The 12973-nt window shown below is 35.7% G+C and overlaps 1 protein-coding gene across 1 annotated transcript; it reads left to right on the top strand.

Moving 5' to 3' along the window:
• Positions 1-8599: 8599 nt before the first annotated feature.
• On the top strand, positions 8600-9562 carry LOC100476935 (olfactory receptor 52N1). The gene has a single exon (XM_002930581.3). The coding sequence runs from the start codon at positions 8600-8602 to the stop codon at positions 9560-9562; it is 963 nt and encodes a 320-aa protein (XP_002930627.1).
• Positions 9563-12973: the final 3411 nt, after the last annotated feature.

The raw sequence follows: 12973 nt of genomic DNA, 5'->3' as shown, positions 1-12973 counted from the left end.
GATGGTCAGTTGCAAAGCATGTTACTTCTGTACCAGTAAAGACGACCTACGCAAGAAGATAGTAGTGAGATTGATTTCACTCAGAGACAAAAGATGAACAGGTATTTTGCATGCTATAAATAATAAATTTAGAGAAAAATAATCTTTTTGTACCCACACTGTGTTATTTGATCCTACTGAGTAGTCCTGGGCCTCTTAATGAAGCAAAACAATGCTAACACAGTGCAAACATTGTAACAGAGACCTGATCTCCTTTGGTTTTATACTCTAAACTCTGCCTATGTGTATGTGTTGATATTCTCAGGCCATGGTTTGATGGGCCAAAAATTACATAATAAGTTACAACTTACAAATCATGGCCATCCATGTTCATTTTGCACTATATATCTAATTGTTTCTTGCTGGTAAACATGAAAGACTTTAGTATTTACATTGAACCAATGACATTGTTAAGCTCTATGTAGTGCTCACAGTTTCTCTTGGTTCTTTCAAATTTCTATGTAGATAAGCATAGTATATCAATAATCACAATTATTTTAGTTTCTTTTGGTATATTATTTTTTGCCCCAAATAACTATGAAAATTATATTGGGTAGGGTGAAAGCTTTCTTAATCAATTTGTTTGTTTTTTGAAAGAGTTAGCTTTCTAACTTTCTTCTATGTTCTGGGACATGGATTTAACCTTAATCATGACCCCAGGATATCTTTCCCTGTTTCATTTTTGAGAAATTAATCTTTATCTTCTATTTTTAAAAGTCCTTCCTTTGTTATTGTTTGCAACTTGAGTTATTCATTTTCCCACAGCATTATGTTGTATATTTTATTGCATTTTCAAAAATTATTTTATATATACTTTTGTTATATTTTAATCTCCCCATATAAGTATTTTCCAAAGTTCCAGTTTTGATTGCTTCTATTTTCTCTCTCCATTGTGTGTGCATGTGGGTTGTATGTGTGAGAGAGAAAGAGAGAAAGAAAGAGCTTAGCCTAAAGTTTTTCTATATAAGTGGTTAGTTGGTTTATTTTTACCCATTACTTTTTTAAAAAAAATTTTTTATTATGTTATGTTAGTCACCATACGGTACATCCTTAGTTTTTGATGTAGAGTTCCATGATTCATTGTTTGCGTATAACACCCATTACTTTTAACATGTGGAAGACTTTTCAACTGATGCTATATAAACAATTTTAACATATAAAAAAGATAAAAGCAAATTTTTTTCTAGGAAATAGGAAAAGATTAGAAGTGACAATTTGTTAAAGCAATTTGCTCAACTGTAATTTGAGCAACCTATGGAAATATTATGTAAACCATGGAAATTTTCACCACAACTTGGATCATAATAAACAAAATATACAGCACTATCATAATTATTGTTAGTATTATTACATTATTTTGCTTTATAAAATAAATGAAACAAAACAATGTCTAGCCATCCCTTAAACCTCTGGTAGCCTTACATCGCACTCAGAGCAAAGTCAGCATCTCTATATTTGTTTACAACATCCTGTACAATTAGAACTCTTTTGAATCTCTAGTTGGTCTCCCACTGCTCTAACTCTGATCCTCTCGGCCTATCCATACCTGCTGGAGGTTTCCCAACCTCAGCAAGCATGAACGCAGTTCTCCACTTGCCACTTTTACTGCCTGCTTTGTTGTTCCACAGATAATACCATGGTACATGCACTCAACACTTTCAGGTCTGCACTCAGTGTCAGACCCAAAGTAAGGCTTTTCCTTACCTTAACTCAAAATTGCAAGCCACAGACCTTTGCCAGTCTTGGCAATGCTGCACCCTTTACATAGCATCCTGCTTTCCAGATTTTCTATACTTCACAGCAATTAGCATTGTCCTTAGTCCCTCACTAGAATGTAAAATGTATATGCGCAGGGATTGCTGTCTATTTTGTTCACTGCTGTGTCTCTTGCACTTAATGTATTAACTGGCACAAGAAAAGAATCTTAGAATGAATGAATGAATGAATGAATGAATTTCAAAATTTCCTTTTTGATCGGTCTTCTTGCTTGTATATAAATACCTTAACAAATTGTGGGCATATTGAAAAATCAGAGTATCTGGAGGATAGGTAAAATGGTTTCAAGCTATCTAGAATCCTAAAAGGTTTTTTGTTTGTTAGTGAAATTCATGATAATTAAAACTGGCTGGCATGTGTACATGGAGTGCAGGCAAGTAATTGCCTTTTGTGTTATTTTGCACAATTTAATCACACATATGATGAATAAGGAAACTTATAGGAAAGTAGGTTTGGGATCAAGTATTATTATTCATTCATGCAGACAGAGATCTCTAGTAAGGTAACAAGATTACTGTCATCAGATGTATTCAAGCAAAGGAGGAATAACGTGTATCATGAACGTCATTACCAGGGGGTTGAGGTACATGGTCACTAGAATTCCTTTCAACTCTTGCCCTAATGCATTTTCATTCATAGAGGTCTTACCACTTCCTAAGGAAGACTTTTCCATTTACAGAGAGAATTTTTCTGTTCTTGTGCAGACATTTGCTTGCCTGTAACATTATCTCTTTGGTCCTTAGCATATCAGCACTATGGTGCTATTAACTACACTTAAATTTTTTCCCAACTTCTCCTCCCCCTGCCAGGCAGTTTGTGAGTCCCTTCAGAAGTCAAAAGAGTGAGATAATTTAGTCCTTCACATTCAGCCACCCTCTCACTCAGATCCCTGCTATTTAGTTGCAGATTTTCTGTGCATCTTATATATTTTTTTCTTCTGAATAGCCCAAACTCACCCTGATGCCTGATGTTTTTAAATCTCCATTCATGACTGGTATTGCTTAGGAAATTGTATGGCATTGGTTGGGAACCCTCTATATCAACACTTAATGGCTTCTCTGGGGATTTTCCAAACCAAAGAAAACTTTTTTTTAGCACTTCACAAGTAGATGTCCCATAGGTCTCTGGTGGGACAGGAGGTAGATTTAGCTTTGTTGAAACGATATACAGATTTCCCCTGTTACCTGAAAATAGGGTGTTCTATGAAATGGCATAAAGCAAAGAGGCAATTACCATTAATTTATATAGAAAATTTTGTGAACATTTCCAGATCCCAAAATAACCTCTCTTGGGCTTTTCTGATACTTTAACATACATCTTGTTAATGGATGCACAAAATAAATGGAGATAAAGCACAGATGTTCACAGACACAGTTCAAAGCCATGAGGGCTTGATGCTGAGATGCTGAGATGCTGGGTGTGGTTCCTGGGGAAGGAGCCTGGCGGCGGGCTCGGGCTGCTCAGGTGTGCGCTGACTCTATAATGCCCCATTTACAACAAACACTGACCACTAGTTTCACTTTTAGCCTTTTTTTTTTTTCTGTACAAGGGAAAATCTTTTTCAATTTCTTTCATTTAGCAAAAACGGTACAAATGTAAGTCTTTTGTAAAAGTGAAGTTACATAAGAAGAACTCAAAAAGTGAGGGATACTTGGTATTTAGACTATATTTGAGCCAGGGGAAAAATCCTCAATAGTTACCCTCAAATTTTAACAACTTTTCTCTGATGGAACATATGAGCTGTCTGGTATCCATCGCAGTATAAGTCTAGAACTATTTTTAACTTGCAGAGTGCCTCAATTCTAGCTTCAAAGCTTAAACATGCACCTATTATAGGACTCAACAATTCCACTCCTGGATATTTCCATAAGAAATATCTGAAATATATATGTCTATAAATCTGAAAATATATGTCTATACAAAGATTGCCCATGAATTTCTAGAGCAGGTTTACTCATAATTGCCCCAAACAGGAAACAAATAAATGTCCAATAATGCATTGTGAGTGAATAAATGGCTTGTAATAAATCCATACAGTGATAAACAAGAAACAAATTAAAAAGAATAAATCACCAATACTCACAAAGCTGGAAGCATCACACTCCCTGATTTCAAATTATGTCACAAAACATAGTACTCAAAACAGTATGATATTGAAATAAAAACAGAATAGACCAATGGGACAGAATCAAGAGCCCTAGGTCCTATCTTACACCACTTGCAAAACTTAACTCAAAATTAATTAAAGATTTAAATGGAAGATGTGAAACCATAAAACTTCTAGAAGAAAACCTGGGGGACAATCTCCTTGGCTTCAGTCTTGACAGTGATGTTTTGGATATGACAACAAGGCACTAGAACAAAAGCAAACATCAGGTGTGATTGCATCAAACTAAAAAATTCTGCACAGTGGAAGAAACAATCAACAAATTGAAAAGGTAGCCTGAAGACTGGAAGAAGATATTTGCAAACCATATATCTGGTAAGGGGTTAATATCCTAAATAAATAAGCAATTTATATAACTCAGTAGCAAAACAAAACAAAACACAACAAAACCCTGAAGATTTTATTAAAAATGTGCAGAGGATTTAAATAGATATTTTTTAAAAGAAGACATACAAATGGCCAACAAGAACACAAAAAGGTGCTTAACATCACCAATCATCAAGGAAATGTAAGTCAAAACCACAAGATCACCTTAAATCTGTTAGCATGGATATTATATATATATAAAAAAAAGCACAAACAGTACATAACAAATGTTGGAGACGATGTGGAGAAAAGGGAACTGTGGTGCACTGTTGATGAGAATGCTATTTGGTGCAGCCAATGATGGGTATTAAGGAGGGCACGTATTGCATGGTGCACTGGGTGTTATATGCAAGTAATGAATCATGGAACTTTACGTCAAAAACTAGGGATGTACTGTATGGTGACTAACATAATATAATAAAAATTATTATAAAAAATAAAATAAATAATCTATCAAAAAAAAAAAGAAAATAGCACGAAGTTACTTCAAACAATTACAAATAGAAATACCATATGCTCCAGAAATCTCACTTCCTGGTATGTATATCCGAAGAGATAAAATCATTATCTCAAAGAAATGTGATTACACGTTCATTGCAGCATTATCACAACAGGCCAGGACATGGAAACAACTAAAGTATCTATAGATGGATGACTGGATAAAGAAAATGTGGTATATATATTTGACAGAATACTATTCACCCATATGAAAGAGAGAAATCTTGCCATTTAAGACAAGATGGATGGACCTTGAAGGCATTATGCTGAATGAAGTAAATCAGGCAAAGAAACACATACTGTATGATCTCACTAATGTGTGGAATCTCAAAACATCAAACTCACTGAAACAGTAGAATGGTGGATGCCAGGGGTGGATGGGTACGGAAAATTGGGAGATGTTGACCAAAGGGTACAAACTTGCAGTTATAAAATGAATAAGTTTTAGAGAGTCTGATGTACAATATGGTGACTACATTTAACAATATTGTATACGTGAAAGTTGCTATGAGAGTAGAGCTCTAATGTTCTCACCATAATAATAGAACGGTAACTATGTAAGGTGAAGAATGTTAAATAACAGTATTGTGGCAAATATTCTGTTTCATATCATCACACTGTACACTTGAAACTTACACCATGTTATATGTCATTTATATCTCAATAGAGCTGGAAAAAAGGTCCCTATAAAAATCTATAGCAATTATCCTACATGTTGATGAGTTATTTGATGTTAATCCAGAATTATTTTCTCAGCAATGAATTACACTTTCCTGAACATCCAAAATGTTTGCTTCAAGGTATGGGTGTGTGTCAGGGCGGGGGGCACACTGAAAGTCCAAGTAAATGTTATCAACCAGCAAGCACAGGCATATTATTATAAATTACTATATGCTACTATAAGCAGTTAGCGGAATAAGATTTATTTCAAGCAAGTGACTACTTTTTATTTTATAACTTTTATCATTGCACTGCTGTGCTTTAAAAAAAAATTCAATTATCCAGCATATAAGTACATCATTAGTTTCAGATGTAGAGTTTTCACATGATTGTTTAGAACTAGGTTTCTCTATCCCTAGTAGGCTTCACTATGGCCAATCATCAGTAATGAAACAAAGACGTCCCTGTTCACTCCTCCTGTTAAACATTGACAAGAAGGGTGTTGTAGCTAGTGAAGAAGGCACACACACACACACACACACACACACATACACACACACACACATGCCAAAAAGTACAGGAAAGGGAGAACAAAACGTTCTTCATTCACAAAGGGTTGCTATATATCTAGATAATCCAAAGTAATCTATATGAAAATGTTAAAATTAATGAGTAAATTTATCAAGAATGCTAACTACAATATTGCATATAAAGCTCAATTTTTTAGAGCAAGATTATTTAATTTTTCCTAAAATATTTTTTTCAGTACCAATTTTGTGCATGACACTGTTCTAAGTTTTGAAAAAGGTAGTAGACAGGTCTGTCTCCCCAAAGGATTTAATTCCAAAAGTCTAAATCATTTCAGATCTACATAGGCTCTGTTGTACTTATAAAAAATATACCTTCAAAAGTCCTAGACTATGATTTGGGACAAAGTAATTCCTAAGACAATTCCCAGTGGCTGAGCCGGTGTCTTTAGGACCCAGATATATCTGATTCCTAAGTCTGTTTTTTCTTATAAACACACACAGGAAATCAATTCTCCTTTGAGACTATAGTAGAAAGAGATAGGAGCAATTAAGTTTTCCCAGCTCCCAACTTTAGGATATATCACCCACACACACACACACACAGAATAGAAAAGTGTCCTCCTCCACCTGTCCTCGTGGTCTCAAAATAGGTATTAGATCTTGCCTCCAGCACCAAAAACATCACATAGAGATGAATATGACTTAATCTGTGGATATGTCTTCAGTTACTCGAGGAACTACAGTAGCTTTCAGGGTGAGCAGATTTCTGAATTGGGGGTGCATTCTTCTTATTAAAAAGTGGGTGCAAATGATGATAGCTGAACTGGGAAGAGCCATAAGAGAGTTGTCAGATAGGGTTATTCTCCTCACTTTTGAAAAGACACAGTGGACTCTACAAAGAGCGGCTTTTATATACTGGCTTATGTGCTCCATTTTCGCTTTGGATAGAAATGTTAATGTTTCAGCTACTGAAATATAATCCTTGTGGGGAGTATTCTAAAGAGAGGTAATCAGTCCCACTGGTTGTGGAAACTAAAAGGAGCATTTCCAATATGCAGTGGAAGAAAACAGAAGAGTGAGGACAGCCTTATTCCATAGTTTTCTGTTTCTCATCCACATTTCCTTTCAGGAAATTGCTTCCATTTCATTTCATAGTTATGATAGTTGAATTATTTCTCAATTCAAAGGAAGGACTTCTAGATTTTATATACTCAGGCTTTATCTTTTAATAAATAAAGATAAAAAATTTTGTAAAAGACGTATAAGGAGAGCAGAGCCAAGTTTATACACTCTTAGATTTCCAACAGAAACACCTCTGAAGTGGCAGGGGGGTCACCTCTCACACGTCCAGGAGGTACTATTAATTTCGGCTTTGATATTTTTTATTCAAAGAGACTATTTTCCTTTCAACAGCCCTCTATAAGACTATCCCACTTATTTCACTACTTGTACATTTTTTTTCTAAATTAGTGTATTCCAGCCCAACATATGTTGCCCACTCAGACTTTTGCGTCCTATTTGCATCCATCATATGCTTATAACTTTGTTCCTATCTCTTCAGATATATTATCACACCAAATAAATATTCTCCTCCTTACTATTCATAGATGTTTTGCCAGTCATTTTCTATGTGCTTTAAAAATATATTGAATATCTTCTTTATCCTAGAAAAACTTAGTTTTGGAGCTTATGTAGACTTGGAAATAGTTAATTCTATGGCTCCCTGAAATTGTGATATTGGGAGAAAACAAAGTACAATGTTCTAAAGGAAATGTTAGTTGTTTTAGTTTTAGATAATGAGTATCTCCATTCACATTGGCTTAGACTCTAGGGTCCATTGGAAGAGACTCTAACCTTAGAAACAACATTAATGTCTCCTAAGTTACTGCATTCCCAGTGATTCTTCACCCGCTATTTACAACGGTAGTGATCCAAGAGCAGTAATAGGTGACCATTTGATATTAATAAGGAGATTATTATGTTTTTACCTTTAAGATCATTCTATGATTCATAGTTTTCTGAATTTAAGTTTCTTCCAAACCAAAAGGGGGAGATTTGTGCTAAAATTAACCCCTTTAAATCACTGTCAGGGTAGTCCTCTAGTAAGACTGATCACCTTAGAAAGGTGAGCCCACAAGAACCATTGAAAATTGTTAACATTTTAGAATGGAATAGGTATCCCGACTAAGATGATGAGCCCTTAGCACATGGTAAATATTTTATCGATCCTTGATCACCCGGTTGGTCAGTTTGTGACCAACTTCAGCCTGAAGGATGGACTGCAAATTATGATAATAAAACCATGACAATCAAAAACCCTAGACACATCCAGATCCAGCACATCCACTAAACTCAGCTGATCTTGTCAGTATCTAATGCTTAAGGCATGGACCCAAACAGTGTATATGTCACATAGTCAACATTAAAGACCCTATCTAGTGATTGATCTACCATGAGGAAGAAAAATCCTGCTGGTCAGTTACTCTCTTAAACTTTTTTTTTTTTCCTTCCTGCTTACAGAGCAATTCTGTAACTGCTGTACCATGAACTTCCGGCAGGTGTTATGTCATTCCTAAATGGTACCAGCCTAACTCCAGCTTCATTCATCTTAAATGGCATCCCTGGGCTGGAAGAAGTGCATTTGTGGATCTCCTTCCCCCTGTGCACCATGTACAGCATTGCCATCACAGGGAACTTTGGCCTTATGTACCTCATTTACTCTGAAGAAGCCTTACACAGACCTATGTACATCTTCCTAGCGCTCCTTTCCTTCACGGATGTGCTCATGTGCACCAGCACTCTTCCCAACACCCTCTGCATATTGTGGTTCAACCTCAAGGAGATTGACTTTAAGGCCTGCCTGGCCCAGATGTTCTTTGTGCACACTTTCACAGGGATGGAGTCTGGTGTGCTCATGCTTATGGCCCTGGACCGCTATGTGGCCATCTGCTACCCCCTGCGCTATGCCACCATCCTCACTAATGCAGTCATTGCCAGGGCTGGACTCCTCACTTTTCTTAGAGGTGTGATTCTTGTTATCCCTTTCCCTTTCCTCACCAAGCGCCTGCCATACTGCAGGGGCAATGTCATACCTCACACTTACTGTGACCACATGTCTGTGGCCAAGATATCCTGTGGCAATGTTAGGATCAATGCTGTCTATGGTTTAGTGGTTGCCCTTCTGATTGGGGGCTTTGATATCTTGTGCATAACAATCTCCTACACCATGATCCTTCGAGCAGTTGTGAGTCTCTCATCAGCAGATGCCCAGCAGAAGGCCTTCAGCACATGCACTGCCCACATATGTGCCATTGTCATCACCTATGTCCCAGCCTTCTTCACCTTCTTTACTCACCGGTTTGGGGGACACACTATCCCTCCACACATACACATTATTATGGCTAATCTGTATCTGCTCATGCCTCCCACAATGAACCCTATTGTGTATGGGGTGAAAACCAAACAGATACGAGAAAGTGTCATTAGATTCTTGCTTAAGGGAAAAGACAGTTCTCATAACATTTAAGTAGTCTTCTGAGAGGTTAGAATTCTCTCAGCCAGGTTGAGATCACCAAGTCTGTAAGGAACTCTCCAAACGAAAGCAGGTATCTGGCCGCAGGGAATATTTCCGCGGGACTTTAATTCTTCTGCCTCCTTTTAAAGGGCACCACTATGCCCATTAGTAAAGACTTTCTCTCCTGAAATTCCACGCTCTTCAAAGACTCTTTTTTTTTATTTGAGCGAGCACACAAGCAGGGGGAGCAACAGACAGAAAGAGAGAAGCAGGCTCTCCACTGAGCAGGGAGCCCAATGCAAGGCTTGATCCCAGAATCCTGAGATCATGACCTGAGCCGAAGGCAGATGTTTTATTGACTGAGCCACCCAGGTGCCCCTTCTTCAAAGACTCTTACTCATTGGCGACAGTTGTTGGATCAGCAGGACTAGAGTTGAACTTTTCAAAAATTTTAAATTCCTGGCAAACATGAGCCATGTTCATCAATGTCTGTGCTAATTTATTTATCTCAGCATTCTCCCGCCAAACCATTTGGAGTTCATTCTTCTTTTCCAGGCTCTTCTCTCCGGCTTTATTCCCCAACTTTATCAACTCTACATCCAGCAGTGCACACCTCTTTTCATCAGAAAACTTCCAAAAGATGTTAAGTTTCAGCATATTCATAACACCCAGAACGTATATCCTTCAATATTCAAACAATAAATAAATAATTGTCTTCTATTTCAAATATAATGTTGAGTGAAAGAGACCAAATAGTATGTATTTTGTGACTTCATTTAGATACACTTCACAAGCAGGCAAAACTACTTTTTGGTGTAGAAATGAGGATGATGTTTAACTTTGAGAATGAAAGCGTGGGTAGTGATCGAACAGGATATGAGGAGTGCTTCTGAGGTGCAGCCAATGATTTAGTTCTTGACCTGAATGGTAATTACAAGGTGTGTCCACTTAGTGATATTTCATGAAGCTGTACACTTATGATGTGTGCTCTTTTTGGCATGCATATTATAGTTCAATAAAATATTTATTTAAAATAATATGTCTTGAGTACATTCTCTGATCTCTCTAAACTCTGAAACGTTTTCTTTCTTGTCACCTGTGCTGTCTGTCCATGGCTTACAAAGTATATATACTCAATTTCTTTCCATGGTTTGCTAAATTTAGTATCAATAATATGTATATTTGTACAGATTATGATCAAACAACACAGACAAGATAATCATTAAAAAAAAATTAAAACCTCCGTCTTGAAAATCTCTTCTATCTAGTTCCTTTCCAGAGATTGCCTCTTAGAAATATTGTGTGTGTATGTATATGGCTCTTTTTCTTCTTTTTGGTGATTTCTTCTTTTATTCCAAGCTATGTTTGAACTTTAATTTGACTACAAACTACCCTGTTATAGAGAATGAGGGTTGTAACTCAATTACAGTATCTGTCACCTGTGTGATTTATATATATTTATGTGTGTGTGATTTATGTACCTGTGTGTGCATATAGTGTGTACATGTATATACATTATATATATACACATATATATACATATATATATATATACATATACATATATATATAAAATGTGTGAGTCTGTAGTTTCCTTCTTTCCCTGCTACTTCCAACCTCATGTTAATCAGATATATTTTTAATTTCCTGTTCTTTTTATAAAATTTTATTTATTTATTTATTTGAGAGAGAGTGAGAGAGCACAAGCAGGGAAAAGTAGGCTCCTTGGTGAGCAGAGAGCCCAAAGTGGGGCTCGATCCCAGGACCCTGGAATCATGACCTGAGCCGAAGGCAGACACTTAACCTATTGAGCCACCCAGGTGCCTCCTTAGTTTCCTCCTCTTAAGATCATTACCACTAGCTACAATTCTAGAGATATTCATAGATTTATCATTTGGTTGCAGTACTGAAAACTAATAAACAGTATTTAAATTATTGTAATTACACAAATATTGATATGATCCTTGAGTATGAATGTATATGACTTTACAAACAGGTCAGGATTCCCTTCCCTTCTGTATCTGTCCAATGTCACCATCCTTATTTTTTTTGCAGGAGAATATTTCCAGCATCAATACTTTTCAGAGATATCTGATAATGTATTTTATCCATAAAACAATGAAAGGATTTCTATAGAAAAGGGGCAAACAGACAATTAGAAAATTACTTTTACAACAGAAAAGAATGACTGATGGAAAAAATATGTAAGGGAAGAAAATAAAGTTGCAAAAATCTCACAGAAGGAGAAAAAAGGCAAGGCAATATATAATATGTAAGAATAATAAAGAAATATGGAAGTTCTGTTCAGGAAGGCAGAAGTCTCACTTTTAGGATTTACACCAAGAGTGAAAACTGTTCAGGCAAAGGGAGAATTTTTCCAAACAACTATAAAATAATATTTCCTATAACAAAATTAAAAATTTGTTTTTTAAGAAATAATCAAGAAATACCAAAATACCTAGAAAATTGTTCATAATAGACCCAAACCTGGACATACTACTGTGCAATTAAAGAAGATAAAGATAATGTAAAAACCCTTAAAATATTCAGGTGGAAAACAAACATTAAAATTTAAAAAAATCAATTCATATTTCCAGAATTGAAAAGGATCCCTACCAATAAATATTGATGGTGGAAGATCAGAGCCATTTTCTTCCTTATGAAACTAAGTAATTATTAGACTACAATTCTGTTCTCAATTTATTAATCAATCAAATATGTGAATGGTAAAGTTATTTTAGATATGCAAAAAATGAAGAAAGGAGATCTGCATAGCAACTTTTCTTACAAAGTTATTTGACTATGTACTCCAGCAAAATGACAGAATAAACCAAATTATGCTAATACATGGAATTCAGGCATTAGTGGTTTCAGTCTAAGAAAGGAAAAAAAAGAATTCCCACTACTCTGAATGAAGAAGATTCAAGATGAGAATAATTTCTTGTAGACCAACTTTCAATGATTATTCTTGTGTTCAGTCAATTTCTTCTGATTATATTGCAAGAAACTTCCACATACATACATATTTCTCTCTCTAGCTCCCTCCATAACAAGATTAAGTATCACTTATTTAGACACAACTAGGAATTAATTTATCCTGGATGCCTTACATGCATTATCTCCAATTTTGAATCAATTCTGCAGATAGTCATTATTCACTGCATTTTATTTTTAAGGTGACTGAAACTTGGATAGGTTCATTAATTTGTCATAGGCTACAGAGATTTTAGGTAGAGATCTGGGATTTGAATGTAGAAAATTCATGTTTGTTTCTTTTTTTAGTTGTCTTTTATTGAAGTAAAAATCATTCACATGAAGTTATCCTATTAAAACATTTTAACTATACATTTTGTTGACTGTACGTACAATGTTGTACAGCAGACCTCTAGAACTTATTCATCTTGCTTTTGAAACTTTATGATG

Source organism: Ailuropoda melanoleuca, chromosome 8 (assembly GCF_002007445.2).
Source record: "Ailuropoda melanoleuca isolate Jingjing chromosome 8, ASM200744v2, whole genome shotgun sequence".
NCBI lineage: Eukaryota > Metazoa > Chordata > Mammalia > Carnivora > Ursidae > Ailuropoda > Ailuropoda melanoleuca.
The sequence above is the reverse complement of the archived record's forward strand: the minus strand, read 5'-3'. Positions and strand labels throughout refer to the sequence as shown.